The sequence below is a fragment of the Cibotium barometz genome, chromosome 44, assembly GCF_041138505.1.
Source record: "Cibotium barometz isolate CiBa-2024 chromosome 44, ASM4113850v1, whole genome shotgun sequence".
Taxonomy (NCBI): domain Eukaryota; kingdom Viridiplantae; phylum Streptophyta; class Polypodiopsida; order Cyatheales; family Cibotiaceae; genus Cibotium; species Cibotium barometz.
The window spans coordinates 46,642,837-46,664,050 of NC_141089.1; the positions used below are offsets into that span (position 1 = coordinate 46,642,837).

Genomic DNA, 21,214 nt, shown 5'->3' on the forward strand with positions numbered 1-21,214 from the left:
TTTGTCACTCTATTCGCTTCAGGTACTGAAGACGAGGTCCTGGTCAAAAACGACTGGAAAGGTCTTCCAAATGCTGCCTCATATGGAGTCTTGCCAATAGTTGAAGAAAAAGAATCATTCAAAACAGCTTGAACTAAAGGCAAATATGATTCCCACTTACCTTGCTGATCATTGACATAACACTTCAGCACATCAAAGGCCAATTGGGTGTATATCTCTGTCTGGCTATCTGTCTGTGGGTGAAATGCACTGGAAAAATTCAATCTAGTACCAAAGTTATCAAACAATGTCCTCCAAAAATGAGTGGTAAACTTGGCATCTCGGTCTGACACTATGATCCTAGGAATCCCGCCAATCGGGTACCAATGTCGAATGAACAACTGGGCAACATCCTCGGCGGTCACATTGGCCCTGCAAGGAATAAGCATAACAAATTTGCTAAATCTATCAACAATAGTTAAGCACTGAGTATTACGCTTACTCGGACTGGGAGGCAGATTTGTAACAAAGTCCATTGAAATATTTGGAAAGGTCCTTGAGGAATTGACAAGGACTGTAATAACCCTATCTTCTTTCCACGAGGAGTTTTCACCTTCTGACAAATATCACAGCGTTGTACATATGTAAACACATCTCGTTTCATCTTTGGCCAATAATATTGCCGTTCCAATTTCTCCAGAGTCGAATTCATGCCCCTATGACCACCAGTAATGGCATCATGGGCATCATGGAGAAGAGCTGCCCTGAACGACTTCATGACACACAGTCGGCCTTTGTAGAAAAGCCAACCATTGCGTATCAGAAAGTGACATGGTCTTGTGGCATCCAATGCCTGTTCCCACTGTGTACTGAATTCCTCGGAATCTGCGTACGTGTGCTTCATGTCATCTAGTCTTGTACCAACAAGGTCGAGTCTAGTGGTCTGAAACGAAGTCACTTGTCTCTTCCTGCTTAAAGCATCGACCACTAGATTGGCCTTTCTTGGAAGGTACCAGTGTTGCATAGAAATGCGTTTCTTTCCTAGTGGAAACGTACGAAACGTTTCGAACGTTTCGTATAGTATGAAACACGTTTTTTTGCAGCCCTATCTTAATAATGCCCTAGACCACATTGCCATCATTTCGCACGTTTTTTCTGTGCGTGTTTTTCAGAGGCGGTTCCCTGCACGTTTCTTGAGGGTGTGTATATACTAGCTAGCCAATGATGGTGCGCTTGTGAAAGCCCCGTGTGCTCCTTCGTGTCCTTGGGCCTTGTGGAGGCCTATTTGAGGGGTGATTTTCTTTTGTGCTTTATGTACGTTTTCTTTGTAGAGCTCACAGAGAAGCATGCTTTTTACCCTGTGCTCAATATTCATACCATCGAATTGCTGGAATATCTGGCTCCAGCGGTGTTGTCGGTCACTTCACTGTGCACTCAGCATTGTCTGAATCCAGCGTAATGCCTGATGGTCAGTGCGAACCTCAGTCACGGTGGCCATAAAGAAAATGTTTCCAATATTTTAAGGCCTGTATAATTCCAAGGAGTTCACGATCGTAGACTGAGTAATTTTTCTCTGCGGGCAATAACTTATGAGACATGTAAGCTACTGGATGACCATTCTGTTGTAACACACCGCCAATTGCGATGTTACTTGCATCGGTGATCACTTAAAATGGCTCGTCCCATGAGGCAAGTGCTAAACAAGGTGGCTTCTGATAAAGCCACCTTGAGGTTCTTGAATGCCTCCAACGCTTGTGGAGTCATTCGAATCCGTTGTCTTCTTGTCTTCACACCCTAGCCAAATGGCATGACCATAAATTCATAGTGGGTCTGTTTCGTATGGAAGGCTGTCTTGGGGATCCTCCACAATCCTCACTTGGTGGTACCCACTCTTTAAATCAAGTTTCGAGAACACCTTCGTTCCATTCAGCCTCTCGAGAATATAATCTATTCGAGGCATCAGGAATCTACTCTTGATAGTCAGCTTATTGAGTGCATGATAATCGACACACAAATGAGAAGACCCATCTTTCTTCTTGACAAACAAGATCGGTGCTGCAAATGGTGACATGCGGGGCGGATGAAGCCAAATTGCAACAATTCTTGGAGTTGGCGGTCCAACTCCGATTCCATTGCCTTCGAAAGGCGATACGGAAACTTGCTCGGGGGTTCCAAGCCTGGGAGGTGGTCAATCTTGTGGTCCTCTGGTCTGGACAGGGGGAGGGAGATTGTCCTGAAGAAAAATCTTTTGGAACTTTTCATGGAGAGCCACGTACTTCTTGGAAGCACTGGCCACCGTCTCGGCTGTCTGGATGTATATCATCGCGCAATGTGCGCCTTTCTTGACTGCTCACTTAGCCTGCAAGTGGCTTATGAGCGGAAAGTTCGGAATTCCTGGCTCACACTTAATGGTCATTGGTTTGTTTGACACATTCTGATTAATCTGGAATGTGTGCTTGTCTCACTTGACATCAGGAAGAAACTTGTGAAACCACTGAATGCCCAATATTATGTTTGCTCCTACAAGAGGGGCAACCATAAAATCACGCACAAATTCTATGCCCTGAATAACTAATTCAGCACCTACAGCTTCATACTTGATGCTTGTTGTCATGCCTGTGCTAAAACCCTCAACTTGTTTGTCCACCGAAGTCAGGACGAAACGGGCACACCGAGCGGCCTGTTCCGTGACCACGTCCTCTGTGCTGCCGCTGTCAAACAAGACAACGACTCTCTGGCCACCTATGTAGCCAAAGGACTTGAGCAATTCGTTGCGCTCATACTCCTGGTCATGGGTACCCTTCTGCTTATCTTCGAGCTCCTGGCTAATAATTGCTCCAACTGAAGCATTGGGATTTAAAGAACTAGGGGCAGCCATTGGGGTTTGTGGGAGTTGGGCTCACCACGGAAGTTGTGGAGGCTGCAGCGGCGGTCTTTGGAGCGGTAGTCTTCTTAGGACACTCCCGAGAAGTATGTCCTTTTGTATGACAAAAGAAACACCTACCCTCCTTCTTGTATTGAGAAATCTCCTTAGCACCTGTCTTGCCTGCCTTCGCTTTCTGGTCTGGAGTAAGCTTGGACGCATTGTTCGAGTTCTTGGAGCTAGGGGTTCCCGTGCTCTGTCTTGGGGAAGACTCTGTTTGGTTCCGGCCTTTTTCCCTCGAGGTGGTAGCCTTGGGAGTAGTCGGTTGGGAAGTCTTGGGCTTGCCACCATTATGCTTCATTTCTGCACTCTGTGCAAGCGAGAGTGCGTCTTAAAAGGTGGTTGGCCTAAACATACGCACCTCCCACTGGATTTGCATGTCAAGCCCATACAAAAATTGCCCTTTCTTGTTCGAATCAGATAAGCCTAATTGCAAACATAAAGTCAAAATTCTATTGGCAAACTGAAGGACTGGTTGCGCGTTCTGACGCGCTTCCCTGAACTCGTCTTCGAGTCGCTCAAGGTAGTGGGGCGGTAGAAACCGTTGCTTAAGGGCGCGAACAAACTCGTCCCACACATAAGCTGCCATACCTAATCTGGTGTGGGCGTGAGCCCATTGAGTCCACCAAGGAATGGCCTCACCTTCCAAGTACCAACTGGCTAAGATCACTCTGTCAGTATCTGTCTTTCCAACTGCGGCAAAGTAAGCTTCAAACTGATGCAACCATGAATAAAGAGTTGTGGGGTCGAGTTTACCATTATCCTTACTAAAGTTCAGTTTCTCGGGAAAATGATTTGAGGGTGCCGTTGGTGTCAATTTGGCGTCCAAAGCTTTAAGATAACGCTCATGTTCCACGTGTCGAGCGAGGAGGAGATGGAAAACGCGACTCTGGAGAACGGGTACGCTCTTCCAGAGCCTGGATCTGCGCCTTCTGCTCTTCCAACTTGGTCGTCTGGTCTACGATTGCTCGCATCATCTACTGGAACATCTCTGGCCCTAGCTGGGCTGCCCGGTGCACTCTGGTCCCAAGGTTCTTGGTCTCTCTCGTCGTCGAAGCTTGCCATAGCAGGAAAACGCACTTCCTTTCCGGAGCGCAATCTGACCATCCACTATGTGTGGGAGACTTCCGGAGGCTGAAAACCAACCGTCCTTCGAGGGACAGGAGTCACTCTGAAAGGGGTAGTCCATCGGCGTCTGAAAACCAACCACACGAGCGAGAAAAAATTCTGGTTTCTTTGCTGAATCTTTGCACTTGAAGTAGGCTCTCATACCACTGTAACATGCGGAAGCTTCGGGGAAGATCGGTAACTTCAATGCTCAGAAATCAGCACACTTGTCGCGACGAAATTAACGCCCAAAACTGAATATAAATTTGCAGAAAAATAGAGAGAGAGAGAGAGGGAGAAGAGGACACAGTATTGGGTCCCGAATACCCTCTGTAGGGCCCCCACCACGAATGGTGTATTTGCTTTTATTAGAATGATGTGAAATACTAAAAATAAAAGACTGACTAAACCTTTCTTGGCTGAGAGTAATCTCTGCCCTTGACCTGCAATCCTTCACCCCTTCTGCGTTAGCTTGATATGGGCTGTCCCGGCCCTTGCTTCAGCTTCAGCACTTGGCAAATTATGAGATATCTGGACTGAACTGAGGCCTTGGTATTTATACTCCTCCAGGACAGCAGTCGGCTGGCTAATAAGCAGTCGGCTGTCCCAAAATCTGTACACGACTGAATATTACAGCATTAATTAGCATTAAATGCTAATTAAATCTGCGCATGGCTAAATCCAATGGCTGGGCACTGAAGCGCATGGATCTAAGGGCTGGGTACTGTGTGCCTGCCTCATATGGAGGCTGGGCAGCCTGTATGGACTGCCCCATACTTGCCCCATAACCATCCCATGGTTGGATAACAAGTTGGCTACCCACTGTATGCCCCTAGGATTGTCCTATAGCCATCCCATGGCCTACCCATGGCTGGTGGGTACAACCAGGGCCTTCGTGGCCCTTATGGGGACTGTCTTGTACTTTCCCCATACCCACATGAGTTCCTGGGGTAGCCCTATGTGCTGGCCCCTTTTCCTAAATGCAAACCCTAACTGTCTACATAGTGTTCTGGCATCCGGTATCATACCAGATACACACAGTCACTGACATCATTCCAGAGGGAGACTAACAGCGCACACTGGCACTTTCTTGTGCAGGACAATGCACACCTGATCTCGGACGACCAGGATGGAACCTTGGCTGACTCGTCCCGGACTGGGCTCACATGGGACCAGTTTACCATCCCAGGTCCTGCACCTTTTGTACAGATATGTCTACGTGGCAACCAAGTGCGGGATGCACGTGACACCATTGACACCACGTCTATCATCTTCGTCGACAGTCAGAGTGCAATTGCCCTTGCTGGCAATCCTATTTTTTCTAACCGTACCAAGCATTTGGGTGTTCATTTTCATTTTACCAGGGAACAGGTTGAGCTTGGTACCATCCGACTCTAGTACATTCCTATGGTGAACAACCATGTAGACATCCTTACAAAGTCCGTCAACTGCCCCATCCTCGAGCGTCTTCGCGATCGGATCGGCATCGGTCCACCACCATCATCCTCCGCACATTGAGAGGGGGATCTTCCTCTCCTTTCACGTTTTTATCATCATTGTATTAGGCACATGAGTCAGTGAAAACCCCATGAGGGCACGGCTCATGTGAAACCCATTGCATTGCATTTTTTTCCATCTTGCATTCCATATGCATAGCATTCTATTTTTTGTGTTTGGGGTGCATGTGTGAATGAAAACCCAAAAATGGGCATTCATGCATGTGAAAACCTCTTGCATTGTGGCATTTTTCCAATACCTCCCAAACTCAGAAGCCTTTACTCCGGTCTCAAAACACATGGTCCTCATCTTCGACAACCAAAGTTTTTTTTCCCCTCTTCTTCTCTCATGATGCCTTTTTGGTATGAGAGGGGGTGTGTGAAAATATACCCAAAAGGGTATTTTACCCAACCTAAAAAGGGTTATTTTGGTCCTTTTTACTTTACCTTTATTTTGCTGGCCGACAGCCTCTATTGGCTGACCAGCACCCTCCCTTCCTATATATATGAAGTGCATCTTCATTCAGTTTACTGAAGCGAGCACCTCCTTTGCTGGTCGCCAACTTCTGAGTCACCATCAAGCCGCCTACGATAGGTGTGAGCTGCCTCCTCGATTGCTGGTGCAGGTCGCCTATGACTGGTGCAACCTGCCACCTCCTCTGCTGGACTCATCGCCTACATCAGGACTGTCTACTGAGTTTCTCCATCGCCTACATCAGGGGACTATTCTGCGTTTTTTGTCATTGCCTACTTCAGAACTGATCTCAGCGTTTTTCACCATCAGTTACACTTCTGCGTTTGTCTTCAGCAAACCATCAGGCTGACTTCAGCGTTTCTACATCAGGAGTACTTCAGCGCTTACATCAGCCCTACATAAGGCATATATTGGCGTTTACATCAAGCTTACTACGGCACTGCTTTCTGCGTTTTTGGGACAGCAGCCCTCTCTGCTCCTTCGGAGTCTCACATAGAGCTCCTGTACTGGATTTCATCATTTATATATACATTCCCATTGCATGCTGTGTGATTTGCTCTGATCTCTCATATATTCGGTCCTTTGGTCTCTTTTGCCCTCACAGATAGACCAGGTAGATAAGCTAGGCAGTTGGACAGCACAAAGGCAGACGTTGCATAACCATTGCGCCACAGTGTGAAAGAAAGAGAAAAAGTAGTGGCTTGCATGTAAGTGTGTTGTTAGTCTAGGGTTAGCTGCAGCTGAGGCAATGCTAAGGGGGATCTAAGGTGTCCATAGGAGAGAGAGAGAGAGAGAGAGAGAGAGAGAGAGAGAGGAGAGAGAGAGAGCTAGAGAGAGAAACAAAAGCTCTTAGTGAGAGAGGATTTGCACGACTCAAGAAAAGATTGATAGATGTTGTAAAGCTTACACCAGGTACATGCCTTTTGTCCTTATCTTTTGACTCTCACATATCACACTCACATTTAAGCACATGACATGTGGCATACACTTATCTTATCTAGTTGTAAGGGGTGTTCACACCTAAGTAGGTGTATATACGAATAAGGCTTCACACACACGTACATACAAACACATAAACCTTTGGGGGCCGTGGCCCGTACACATGGACACAAGTGGGTACACGTGAGCACATAAACCCGGGTACATACGTGAAGTTCTGAATACCCAACAAACCCCTTTTGCTCCAGAGGTGGTATGCTTCAGCTAGTTCTATGATGATCTCCGGTGTAATATGCGGAAGCTTCGGAGAAGGATCGGTACTATAAAACTCAGAAATCAGCACTCTTTTCGCGACGGAATTAACGCACAAACTGAAAGGAGATGTGCAAAAAATAGAGAGAGAAGGGGGAGATGGAGAGGACACAGTATTGGGTCCCAATTACCCTTTGTAGGGCCCCCACCACGGATGGTGTATTTGCTTTATTAGAATGATGTAAATCTGAAAACAAATACAGAAAACTTGACCTTTTCTTGGCTGGAAAATCCGGCCCTTGACCTTCAGAAGTCCACCCCTTTGCTTGGCAATCTCCTTGGCTTGACTGGCTCTTGATTGGCTTGAGCACTTGGTGAAAACTGAGATGAATGATGGGATTATGGCCTCCACTATTTATGCTCCTCCTCAGGAGCAGTCGGCCAGTTGAAAAACAGGCTATGTCCCACGACTGGTGGAAATTCAGCAATAAATGCTGAATTAAATCTAAAAAAATACTGCCTTTTTTTCCTAACAGGCTGAAAGTGATGCGCCTGCTTCTGATTGGCTGGACACCACTTTTGTCCACAATCCCAAGGCTGGGCAGCCTGTATGGGCTGTCCCATACATGCCCTACAGCCATTTAAAGGTTGTATGCTCTTGAAAATAGCCTTGTCTGTGCCCTAGGGTTGTCCTACAGTCCCTCCATGGCTGGTGGGTTCAGCCTGGGCCCTCCTGGCCCTCATGGCATTGGGTACCATACCAGATACACAGACCACTGACATCATTCTAGAGGGAGACTCACAGTGCGGACTGGCACTGATTCATGTGCAGGACAGTGCATACCTGACCTTAGACTCCTGTGCAGGATAATGCACACCTGGCCTCGGACATCTGAGATGGATCCCTGGTTGACTCGTCCTGGACTGGGCTCACATGGGACGAGTTCACCATCCAAGGTCCTGCACCTTCTGTACAGAAATGTCTACGTGGCTTCCAAGTGCGGGATGCACGTGACATCCCCTTCTGCTTAACTTGATGGAAGCTGCATAGCCTTCAAATAATCCGTCAATAATGCCGGATGGTCTTCGAAAAATTCTTTGTCGAGCCATACCGCTTCATGAGTTCCTCGGTCCTGAAACTTCGTGAGGAACTGTCGTAGTCTTCGACCTGAGCCATGCTTGAAACGGTGCTGAAGGATTTGTTCTGGAACCATTACTTCTGCTTCATCAACAATGTCTGGTTCCGCTTCGTCTTTGACCTCTGAAGGGGGTGGACCTGCATATGGCTTTAACCAATTGACATGAAATACATCGTGCATAGTCCAACTCGGAGGTAGCTTTAACTGCATAGACACCTCATTTATCTTTTTCCGGATGGGAAATGGTCCGAAGCTCCTGAAAGACAACTTTGGGCATCGCTTGCCCACCTGCTTCAATCTTTGCTTCATAATCCGAAGATACACCCAATCCCCTTCCGAAAACTTCATGTCCCTTCGGTCTTTCTTGGCCTGTCGAGTGTAGGCCTCTTGCACTTTAGCCAATATGTCTTTAACGGACTCTAGGATCTCCTGGTAAGACTCCGTCACTCTGTTCGCCTCCGGTACTGAAGACGAAGTCCTGGTTAACAACGACTGGAAAGGCCTTCCAAACGCTGCCTCATATGGAGTCCTGCCAATAGCTGAAGAAAAAGAGTCATTCAAAACAGCTTGAACTAAAGGCAAAAACGATTCCCACTTACCTTGCTGATCGTGGACATAACACTTCAGCACATCAAAGGCCAACTGGTTGTAGATCTCTGTCTGGTCATCTGTATGTGGGTGGAATGCACTGGAAAAATTCAACTTAGTATCAAAATTATTAAACAATGCCCTCCAAAAATGACTGGTAAACTTGGCATCTCGGTCTGACACTATGGTTCTAGGAATCCCACCAATCGGGTACCAATGCCGAATGAATAGCTGGGCAACATCCTCGTCGGCGGTCACATTGGTCCTGCAAGGAATAAGCATAACAAATTTGCTGAACCTATCAACAATAGTTAGACATTGCGTATTACGCTTACTCGGACTGGGAGGCAGATTTGTGACAAAGTTCATCGAAATGTCCTGGAAAGGATCCTCAGGAATTGGCAAAGGCTGTAACAACCCTATCTTCTTTCCACGAGGAGCTTTCACCTTTTGACAAATGTCACAGCGTTGGACATATGTAAACACATCACGCCTCATCTTTGGCCAATAGTATTGCCGTTCTAATTTCTCCAGAGTCGAATTCATGCCCCTATGACCACCTGTAATGGCGTCATGGGCATCATGGAGAAGAGCTGCCCGGAATGATTTCATGACACATAGTCGGCCTTTGTAGAAAAGCCAACCATCGCGTATCAGAAAATGGCATGGTCCTATGGCATCCAATGCGTGTTCCCACTGAGTACCGAATTCCTCGGAATCCGCGTACGTGTGCTTCATGTCTTCTAGTCCTGAACCAACAAGGTCAAGTCTAGTGGTCTGAATCGCAGATACTTGTCCCTTCTTGCTCAAAGCATCGGCCACTGGATTGGCCTTTCCTGGAAGGTACTCAATCATACCACTAAACTGCTGGAATATCGGACTCCAGCGGTGTTGTCGATCACTCTACTGTGCACTTGGCATCATCTGAATCCAGCGCAATGCCTGATGGTCAGTGCGAACCTCGAAGTCACGGCCATACAGGAAATGTTTCCAATGTTTCAAGGCCTGTATAACTGCTAGGAGTTCACGATCATAGATTGAGTAGTTCTTTTCGGCAGGCAATAACTTACGAGACATGTAAGCTACCGGATGACCATTCTGTTGCAATACACCTCCAATTGCGATGTTACTCGCATCGGTGAGCACTAATTATATATCCCAAGTAATGTACTTGGAACAAATAAAATTCTGACTTCTTTTCATTGACGTAGAGCTTGTTGCTTTCCAGCAACTTAAGGACTTTCTCCACATCAATGTCATGCTGCTCAACTGTAGCTGAAAATATGAGTATGTCGTCCAAAAATATGAACACACACTCTCCAATCAACTCTCGGAAAACACGCATCATCATGCGGTTAAATGTAGCTGGGGCGTTCGTCAAACCAAATGGCATGACCACAAATTCATAGTGGGCCCGTTCTGTACGGAAGGCTGTTTTGGGGATGTCCCCCTCTACAATCCGTACCTGGTGGTACCCACTCTTTAAATCCAGTTTGGAGAACACCTTAGCTCCATTCAGCCTCTCGAGAATATAGTCAATTCGAGGAATCGGGAATTTGCTCTTGATAGTCAGCTTGTTGAGTGCACGATAATCGACACACAACCGAGAAGACCCATCTCTCTTCTTGACAAACAAGATCGGTGCTGCAAATGGCGACACGCTGGGGCAAATGGCGACACGCTGGGGCGGATGAAGCCAGCTTGCAACAATTCTTGGAGTTGGCGATCCAACTCCGATTCCATTGCCTTAGAAAGGCGATACGGAAACTTGCTCGGGGGTTCCGAGCCTGGGAGGAGGTCAATCCTGTGATCCTCCGGTCTGGACGGGGGGAGCTGGGGAGGGAGACTGTCCTGAAGAAAAATCTTTTGGAACTTTTCATGGAGGACCGAGTACTTCTCGGAAGCACTGGCCACCGTCTGGGCTGTCTGGATGTAAATCATCGCACACTGTGCGCCTTTTCTGACTGCTCACTTAGCCTGCAAGTGGCTTATGAGCGGAAAGCCTGGCTCACACTTAATGGTCACTGGGGTGTTCGACACATTCCGATTGATTTGAAACGTGTGCTTGTCCCACTTGACATCAGGAAGAAACTTGTGAAACCACTGGATACCCAAAATTATGTCTGCTCCTACAAGAGGGGCAACCATAAAGTCACGCACAAACTCGATGCCCTGAATCTTTAACTTAGCACCTAGAGCTTCATACTTGACGCTCGTTGTCATACTTGTGCTAAAACCCTCCACTTGTTTGTCCACCGGAGTCAACTCCAAACGGGCACGCCTAGCGGCCTGTTCCATGACCACATCCTCCGTGCTGCCGCTGTCAAACAAGACAACGACTCTCTGGCCACCTATGTAGCCAAAGGACTTGAGCAATTCGTTGCGCTCATACTCCTCGTCATGGGCGCCCTTCTGCTTATCTTCGAGCTCCCGGCTAATAATTGCTCCAACTGAAGCACTAGGGGTTGAAGAACTAGGGGTAGCCGCGTTGGGGTCTGTGTGGGAGCTGTGCTCACCACGGAAGCTGTGGAGGCGGCGGCGGCCTTTGGAGGCTTTTTCGGACAATCCCGAGAAGTATGTCCTTTTGTGTGACAAAAGAAACATCTACCCTCCTTCTTGTACCGAGAAAGCTCCTCAGCACTCAACTTGCCACCTGTCTTGCTTGCCTCCGCTTTCTGGTTTGGAGTAAGCTTAGACGCATTGTTCGAGTTCTTGGAGCCAGAGGCTCCCGGGCTCTGTCCTGGGGAAGACCCCGTCTGGTTCTGGCTTTTGCTCCCCGAGGTGTTAACCTTGGGAGAAGCCGGCTGGGAAGTCTTGGGCTTGCCACCATTGTTTCATTTCTGCACTCTGCGCAAGCGAGAGTGCGTCCTCAAAGGTGGCTGGCCTAAACATACGCACCTCCCATTGGATTTGCGTGTCTAGGCCATACAAAAACTGCCCTTTCTTGTCCGTATCAGATAAGCCTAATTGCAGACACAAGGTCGAAATTTTATTGGCAAACTGAAGGACTGGTTGCGCGTTTTGACGCGCTCCCCTGAACTCGTCTTCGAGTCGCTCAAGGTAGTGGGGCGGTAGAAACCGCTGCTTAAGGTCGCGGACGAATTCGTCCCACCCATAAGCTGCCATACCTGCTCTGGTGTGGGCATGAGCCCACTGAGTCCACCAAGGAATGGCCTCACTTTCCAAGTACCAACTAGCTAAGATCACTTTGTCAGTATCTGTTTTCCTAACTGCGGCAAAGCAAGCTTCAAATTGATGTAACCATGAATAAAGAGTTGTGGGATCGAGTTTACCATTATACTTACTGAAATTCATTTTCTTGGGAAAATGATTCGAGGGCGCCGCCGGTGTCAATCTGACGTCCAAAGCTCTGAGGTAACGCTCGTGTTCCACGCGTCGCATGGCATCGTCTTCTCGTTGTCGAATCTCCAATGCACGCATCTGCAACTCAAGCAAGGAGCTTGGCTGCGGCTGTGACCCTGCGAGAGGGTCCGTGTGACGAGGATCTGGTATCTGGGATACGGAAGGAGAGGGAGGAGGAGATGGAAAACGCGACACTGGAGAGCAAGAACGCTCCTCCAGAGCCAAGATCTGCGCCTTCTGCTCATCCAACTTGGCTGTCTGGTCTGCGAGCGATTGCTCGCATCATGTGCTGGAACATGTTTGTGACACTCAAGCCTGGTGTCCTAGCTGGGCTGCCTGGTGCACTCTGGTCCCATGGTTCTGGTTCTCTCTCGTCGCCGAAGCTCGCCATAGCAGGAAAATGCAATTCCTTTCCGGAACGCAATCTGACCATCCACTATTTGTGTGGGAGACTTCCGGAGGCTTCCGAAGGCTAGAAACCAACCGTCCTTCGAGGGACAGGAGTCGCTCCTCCGAAAGGGGTAGTCCACCGGCGTCTAAAAACCAACCACACGAGCGAGAAAATTTTCTGGTTTTCTTTGCTGAATCTTTGTCCTTGAAGTATGCTCTGATACCACTGTAATATGCGGAAGCTTCGGAGAAGGATCGGTACTTCAAAACTCAGAAATCAGCACTCTTTTCGCGATGGAATTAACGCACAAACTGAAAGGAAATGTGCAAAAAATAGAGAGAGAAGGGGGAGATGGAGAGGACACAGTATTGGGTCCCAATTACCCTCTGTAGGGCCCCCACCACGGATGGTGTATTTGCTTAATTAGAATGATGTAAATCTGAAAACAAATACAGAAAACTTGACCTTTTCTTGGCTGGAAAATCTTGCCCTTGACCTTCAGAAGTCCACCCCTTTGCTTGGCAATCTCCTTGGCTTGACTAGCCCTTGATTGGCTTGAGCACTTGGTGAAAACTGAGATGAATGATGGGATTATGGCCTCCACTATTTATACTCCTCCTCAGGAGCAGTCGGCCAGCTGAAAAACAGGCTATGTCCCACGACTGGTGGAAATTCAGCAATAAATGCTGAATTCAATCTAAAAAAATACTGCCTTTTTTTCCTAACAGGTTGAAAGTGATGCGCCTGCTTCTGATTGGCTTCTGATTGGCTGGACACCACTTTTGTCCACAATCCCAAGGCTGGGCAGCCTGTATGGGCTGTCCCATACATGCCCTACAGCCATTTAAAGGCTGTATGCTCCTGAAAATAGCCTTATCTGTGCCCTAGGGTTGTCATACAGCCCCTCCATGGCTGGTGGGTTCAGCCTGGGCCTTCTTGGCCCTCATGAGGATGGTTTCACACCATTCCCATGCCCATACTAAGCTCCGGGGTAGCCCTATGGGCTGGCCCCTTTTCCTAAACATAATCTACTCAGTGATCTGGCATCCGGTACCGTACGAGATACACAGAACCACTGACATCATTCTAGAGGGAGACTCACAGTGCGGACTAGCACTGATTCATGTGCAAGACAGTGCACACCTGACCTTAGACTCCTGTGCAGGACAATGCACACCTGACCTCGGACATCTGAGATGGAGCCCTGGCTGACTCGTCCCGGACTGGGCTCACATGGGACCAGTTCACCATCCCAGGTCCTGCACCTTCTGTATAGAAATGTCTACGTGGCATCCAAGTGCAGGATGCACGCGACATCCGGATGGTACATGTCTCCAACTCAGACATGTTTTGCAATGCCAACTCAGAGGCTTAAGTCAAAGCATGGCTTAGAGGCTCAACCAAGCATACAAACTTGCTATTGAGCATAGCTCAAAGGCTCCGTGTTTAGGCATGCTTGCATGCAAACTCAGTGGTCTAGGGGACCAAGGTAGCCACATCCTGGAACTTCCCTTCCAGGCCTGATTCATAGGTGCTCCATCTAAAACAACATACATCGGTCTCTCTAATTAACGCCCCCTCACAGTGAATAGGGATAACAAGGATGATGGAGCCTTTAATAAATCAAGGCATACAAAACACACAAACACATAAAACATTCATTACATATCTGTTTTGCATATCTGTTTTGGGGGACATCCCGGGTAGAGGACCCATGATTGAACATACAAAACCATAGAAATTAGATTTAATTTTGGAAGTTTAAGAACTTCTGCTGCTCGAGCATGTGTCAACGAAGGACGGTCTCTTCTAGCGATGCTTCCATGGTACTGCGGCTTGTGCGTCGTGCAAGACTGATGTAGAACTCGATGTAGACGCTCGTGTTGGCAACGTGGAAGCCTTTGATGAAGTGCAATAAAAGTGTATGAAGCCCCCAAAGATGATTTCCTCGTGTGAATAGGCTCCTATGAAAGTCTTTTGACATTGATTTTCAAACCACTAAGCCTAATAACCTTTAGGGTTTACTCCTTCTATGGCTATCAGTGACGTGGGCGACCGGTCAGACTGTCCACGGCGCAAAGACAGGCAGAAGGAGATGGCGGGCACAGGTGTACTGATGGGCCAGGTGGTTGAAGGCAGCGAGTATACGCACTAGAGGTGGAGGTGGCGAGAGGACGCAGGTGGGATGTAGTTGAGCAGCCAGGCTTACATGCGGCTGTCGGCAGCGAGGCAGCACTGTCAGCAGCTGCAAAGGCGTCAACAGCACATGTTTAGGCGGCAAACCTCCTGCTGGCGACAGCGGCTGTATCAGGCAACGCTAGGATCCAGAGGTGGATGTCAGGTGGGCAGCATCAGCAATAGCAGTAGTTGATGTTGGTGCTAGGCAGCTACATTGGATCTGATAGGCGGCGGAAGCGAGAGCAGCTGGCTCTGATACCATGTTAGTCTAGGGTTAGCTGCAGCTGAGACAAGGCTAAGGGGGATCGAAGGTGTCCATTGCTGCAAAGGAGTAAGCGAGAAAGAGGAGAGAGAGAGAGAGAGAGCTAGAGAGAGAAACAAAAGCTCTTAGTGGGATGATTTGCACGACTCAAGAAAAGATTGATAGATGTAAAATTTTGACTCACATATCACACTCACATATATGCTGCACATGACACATGGCATACACTTATCTTATCCAGTTATAAGGGGAGTTCACACCTAAGCAAGTGTTCTCACACAGATATGAATAACACAGGTACACACGTGAAGCTTGGAATACCCAACAAAGTGGAGGTTGAAGGAGCAGGTAGGTATGGTTATTATTGCATCGACGTTTGTCGGTGCTAGCAAAGCCACTTGAAATGCTATTTTTAAAGCGCAACAATGAACCTACTGTAAAAAGCTATAATAAGTCCTCTATACAGGGATATCACTAAGTGCGAGCTTTCTACCACCTATGAGCCTACTCTTATGAAACATGATCTGATAGTATAAAGTTTCCATTCCACAAGTGACCATTGAAAGTCGTTGTATCAAACAGTGAGGGGCTAATACTGGTCCTCCTTTTGCTTTTGATGTATTGGGTCTAAGTATTCTTTGATATGTACTCGAGCACAATCAAAGCTCAACTTCAAGGCAATTAGACCCTGGAATGTATTAAAAATCCTCTCAGACAAATGTCCCATCTTTAAAGACATAAAAAATGTTTTGCCTTAGCATGCAAGCATCGTTTCCATGGTGCTAGTGTCCTGATGATGTGCTTTATAATAGCTTTAGCATCACACAATGGCATGTTACTTTCCATCTTTACAGGATAAGTACTAGTTGGTTTGTTTTTTCTACTGTGTGTGCAGGCCTCTTAGCTTGTTGCTTTCTAAAGAAAATTTGTCACAGATTTGCCAGTATGGTACAGTGCTGAGAAAGTACTCTCTAATATGCAGGAAATTCCCCTTGAGGGGTGGTTGTGCAGCAATCTCAGTCAATAATATGAGGAGGCACTGTACCACCGATCCTTATCTTGGGTTTGACTATTAGGAGAAAGCAAAATGTGAAGCTGATCATAAAGATCTTCTAAGCAGGTTGTATCTGAAGGGTCTTTTGTTGCTGAAGCTCCAGCTTTTAGAAAGGATGGAAAATGGAAGCTTTGCTGCTGGAGAGGACAATGACTTGAACATTCTTAGTGGAGAGGAGATGGAGACAACCAGGGAAATGGCACTAGGTGAAGAAAGCTTGAAAAAGGGCTCTGGAAATCAAACAGAAACCGATGCAGAGTTTACTCATGAGGTGTCAGATGTGTCATTGTTTCAACCTCCAAAAGATGAAGACAGCTGCCCAGACCTCCTGATAGAAAAGCTTGAAATAAAGGATGAGAAGCAGAACCTTTCACCAGATGTACCCCGCATTACAAATACAGATCAAGTGTCTGAAATTCTTCAGAAAAATTCTTCAGTGAGCAAGCTGAAGATTCGTCAAAAGTCAGATGCAAGAGTAGGTTTCGTGTGCCAGATTTTGCATCAGAGCTTTTGGTGCACTAAAATTTAAGAACTTCAACGCTAGTTCTGAACCTGAGCCATTCATGTTTTTTTCTAGTGCAGGTTTCTTCAGTTCTTCTGCCGAAGAAGGGTGAGTCTAGCACAAATAAGTCTGGAGTCATTTCAGTGAGGAGAACTCCAGAGCTAGTCTCTGTTGTTCCAAAAATCAGAATATCTCATTCTTCAAGGGGATCTATGAATGCCACCGTAGGACCTTTGGCAAGGCCTGATGGGGTTGCAAGCAGAAAGGCAGAAATGGCAAGGACATCAGAGGTCCAAGCATCTGATTCAGGCTCATCATTAAGAAAGCTACAAAGTCTTCGAAGATCTCACTCAAATTTCACTGTTCCACAGCCATTTGCACTTGCAACAGATAAAAGAGCTTCTTTGGGAGGGCAACTGAAGCCTCTTGGAAGAGTTTATGTGTCTTCTAGGTCTCAGGTTGGTTCTCTTCAATTTTGTTCCTTTTTTTTGTGTGTGTGTGTGTGTGTGCGCGCGCACGTGAGAGAGAGAGAGAGAGAGAGAGAGAGAGAGAGAGAGAGAGAGAGAGAGAGAGAGAGAGAGTTGCTATGCTTGTAGGTCTCAATGGAAGACCAAAGGACAAATGGCGACAAAGGAGAGGACCTGCAGTGAGTACTTAATTCAGTCCTTTCTTGGGAGTTTGGTTATACTTTTCTGAGTGCATGATGATATAATATGAACAAATTAAGCTGAAGGTTACCAGGAGACTCGTATCACTATAAAGTACTAGCTTTTCTTGTTAATACAAAATGCATGCTTGAGGTTTGGCAGACATCATGAAGCTATCAAAATTGAAGAGACTAAAGCACAGCTAAGGGCAAGTGCCAACACCTTCAACTTCAATAGTGACGTGCGGGCAGAACGGAGAAAAGAGGTATGCACATTGTGGCCAAGGCTATCAAGACAAAATGCCTGTTTCGTTTGCTTCTCATATAGTACATCATTCAATGCTAGATAGTGATTAGTTTGAGGCAATTTAAGGAGTTGTAAAAGTGGGCATCTCAACTGCTGCATTTCCACAACACTGGTGTTTATACCTAGACTACATACCATTCTGTTACATACCATTCTGTTGCCCATGTGCATGATGCTTGTTTTTAGTTCAATTCAAAGCTGGAGGAGCGATTGACAGCAAAGGAGGCAGAAAAGACTCAAGCACAAGCAAAAACAAAGGTAATTTCCTACCACGCATGCTTCACCAAAAACACACTCAAAGTAAAAACATGGTTATTATCAGATTGGCAGAGCTTGAATCAACAATTCAAAGCAATTCTAGACAAATTGAAAGAGCCTCATCCCTGGGGGGACCTGACTTCCATGCTTGCTCAGATAACTAATGCATGAGTGGTGCTACCTGATATGCTTTTTTGACCTCATTTGATAGTGAACCGTTCCGTACACACACAAAAAACACGTCACTGCATGCATAGTGCTGCCAGCTGCAGTCCCTTGATCATGCCGGTTTGTGCATGAAGGCCTCCTTGGGCCTCCTGCACCCTGCCTTTGAAGTTGGTAGTATCAATTTTGGCTGATTTGACCTTTAAAAAAAAAAAAAAGTAGGCACAAGTCACAAGCGAGTGCTGTAGGGGTAGAGCCAGATCATATTGAAGCATCATCTGACACTGAGTCATGGACTTCAGAAGGCGGGTGAGTAGGAGGCAGATGATGTTGAGGATGATGGAGAGTTTGACTATTTGACATTAGTTTGGACGTTTATGACATTTGTACTTTGTATTTTGGCTCTGTTTAGAGACTTATGCATATGTTGACAATGGTTGGATTTACTAATATCATGACTTGGCTTTTCGCATGGTTTATGATGATCGAAATTTGTACCATGGATTAATCATGAATCTATGTCTCAAGCCTTGGGCCTTGGAACTGCAGCACTTCAATACTTAGGGTGTTTTCTTGCAACTTGTAACACGTCTTAGAATATGTTGTATACCTCTACGGGGTTCCACGGGGTTCGCTAAATGTATCGGGGCCAAAATCAGGGTTTCCTCAGGACACGTACCCCCATCCCCCTTGTATGAAACCTTTTGAAAAGGCATGAAACATTTCTGAAATGTATTTCATGAAATGCCTGGCAACTATGACATTGTCAACTAGAGCTAATGGCCCTAAAGCTGTTGTCTTTGTGCAGAGATAAGCTGCTGTGTGTGCACCCATGATTTAATCTCCTAGAAGGTTCAGCCACTAACTGTGCATATGGGGTTCCCTACTAGAAAGAAAGTGACAATAGTGGGTGACCTTGAAGATCCTGTCGATGCTTTATAGATGAGGTCTGGCTGAATACTTTGGCAGAAATGTGACGAACTTCCGAATTCTGTTTCCATCAAACTAGGTTGGATTGGATCTCTCCCTAGTAACCCAATGAGCATGCATGGTGAGTGCTCAAATTCAGCATAGTGACAAGTCCATGCTTATGACCTAGATCTGGGAGGAATCAATGTTCTAGTCTCTTCTATTGTCCCTATGCTCATGGTATGGGAGCTTTCTTGCACCATCAGGATGGGGAAACATGTTCATCTGTGGACAGCAGTTCAATCACGGCTTTTAACTGAAAAAGGGACATGTCTGCATGTAATCTTTCAAACTAACACCTTTTTGTGATTATTCTCTGCAGGAGGATATCAAAGCAGAAATAAAACAGTTTCGAAAGAGCCTTACATTCAAAGCTACTCCTATGCCTTCTTTTTATCAAGACTCAACATCACCAAAGCTGGAGATTAAAAAAGTAAGCAGTAGATACAAGTTGAGGTTTTCCCAGTGTCATAGTAGCTGTTTTTTCAACTCCTCTCAAAGAGCTAAGGCATGTTTTAATAGTTCGTTCTTACTGAATAAGGTCTCAGCTTTTGAAGTCAAATCAAATCCTTTTTTATAAGCTTCGCCCTCTAATATGTTTCACAGATACCTCCAACACGGGCGAAGTCGCCAAAATTGGGTAGAAAAAACAGCAATACAGTGACACACTCTGATCACAAGTCAGGAGGATCATCCCATCCTCCGTATGCCAATCAAAACATGAAGGAAAATAACGGGCAGATGAAATTTCCAAGGTCTTCTGCACGTGGGGCTGAAACAAATAAGTCTTCATATCCATCAAAGAAGGCGTTGAAGCAGGTGTCAGGGTTGAACTCATCAAGCCAGAAAGGACCATCCGGCATGCCCAAGGAAGAGAGTTTCAAAAGCTCAGATGAGTTCTCGAAGTGTGACATTGACACTGGTCTTGGGGAACACAAGGTGAGCCATCTTACACAAGATTTTCCCTCTGATGAGTGCAATGGCAAACCAGATTTCCAGAGTCAATCTGGTGGAGAGGCAGAAACAGATGAGGGAAAAGGTAATGCACTTGAAGGACTTGTACAGACTTGATTGTACAGAGAAGGCCTGTAAGATGTATCTAGTGTAAGCTCCAAAGATTACCGAAGAGCAGAAAATAAAAGAGAAGGTGAGGCCATCCAGTTCAGTTGCAATGTGAGAAGGAGATGAAGGGAACCATGGCTTTCTAGACAGGTGAGTGCATGAGAGTCAAAGAGGTCAAGATCTTTCTGAACCCAGTGTTGGCAGCTCATAGAGTGAGGAAAGCATCACTGAAACATATTGGGTGATTGTTAGTCACAAGCTTTCTGTGGTTATGTCCTCTTCTTGTGTGTGTGTGTGTGTCTCTGTGGCTTCTGGCATCCTTAGCAGTCTGTAGTTTATCAAATATGTTTGATATAGCCTTTAGGAGGGGGCACTTGGGACCTTATTTCCATTATGGGGTGCGTCTGAAGAGAGTGTAAACTTTAGAGGGTTTATGGTATCACTGCATCTTTGTTCTACAAGAATTGTTCTACTGTACCTTTGTGATCTGGAAGGTTTTTAGATGCTCAAGATTTGCTAAGTTGGGCTTGTATTAAAAGGAGTTTGGAGTTACTGGTTGTACATTGCAAGGTAAAGGATGTAAGATGAACATTTGTAAGGGTTCAGGTTTGGATCACATTTCAATGTTGAGTAAATATTCTTGGTTTTGCCCATGTTCATGATATTTGTAACATTGGCCTTCCTCTTACTTTCGCTTTTATGGGCTTGCTTTTACATCTACGTGGGTTTACTCTCTCACTCATGGGGCAGCCTCAGGATTGACAGTTGATGTATACTCCAATAATTCACAATGTGTCTGATAATAAGTATTGTTTTTGTAAGAATTAACATACCAGTAGAAATAAAATTTGTTCCAACTACAAATTAAAATTGAACTTTGAAAAGCAACGAGGAGCGTAAGTGAGAAAGGCAACACAAAGATAGCATGTTCATATAGTACCATCCTTCTCCAAGGTAAAATGCAAAGTAGCCATAGCATCTTCTCTCTGTGATGGGAGCTCAGCATATTGTCAAAGTGTATCTTGGATCTGCACTCGTTGAGTGGAGGGGTGAGGCCTTGGAAATCAGGGGTGTTTGGCTCTTAGAAGGGATCAAGCATCCTCACTACTGGCAACACCTCGTGTACAAGGACCCAAAGGATTGTGTGTATGTGTAGGCC

The 21,214-nt window shown here is 46.2% G+C and overlaps 1 protein-coding gene across 14 annotated transcripts in view; it reads left to right on the forward strand.

The window, feature by feature from the left end:
- The window catches only part of LOC147613363 (uncharacterized), a 31,126-nt gene extending 10,404 nt beyond the window's left edge, over window positions 1-20,722 (forward strand). For 5 of the 14 annotated variants that reach the window (XM_086782676.1, XM_086782677.1, XM_086782682.1 and 2 more), the window contains 7 exons: window positions 15,988-16,621; window positions 16,729-17,106; window positions 17,245-17,294; window positions 17,458-17,560; window positions 17,788-17,859; window positions 19,316-19,426; window positions 19,600-20,722. In XM_086782676.1, coding sequence (XP_086638802.1) covers window positions 16,262-16,621; window positions 16,729-17,106; window positions 17,245-17,294; window positions 17,458-17,560; window positions 17,788-17,859; window positions 19,316-19,426; window positions 19,600-20,064 — 1,539 coding nt within the window. In that variant the 5' untranslated portion in view covers window positions 15,988-16,261 and the 3' untranslated portion in view covers window positions 20,065-20,722. Of the gene's footprint in view, window positions 1-15,389; window positions 15,441-15,987; window positions 16,622-16,728; window positions 17,107-17,244; window positions 17,295-17,457; window positions 17,561-17,787; window positions 17,860-19,315; window positions 19,427-19,599 lie in introns of all 14 variants that reach the window. The other 9 variants (XM_086782675.1, XM_086782678.1, XM_086782686.1 and 6 more) reach the window with 3 other exon arrangements.
- The last annotated feature ends 492 nt before the right edge of the window (window positions 20,723-21,214 follow it).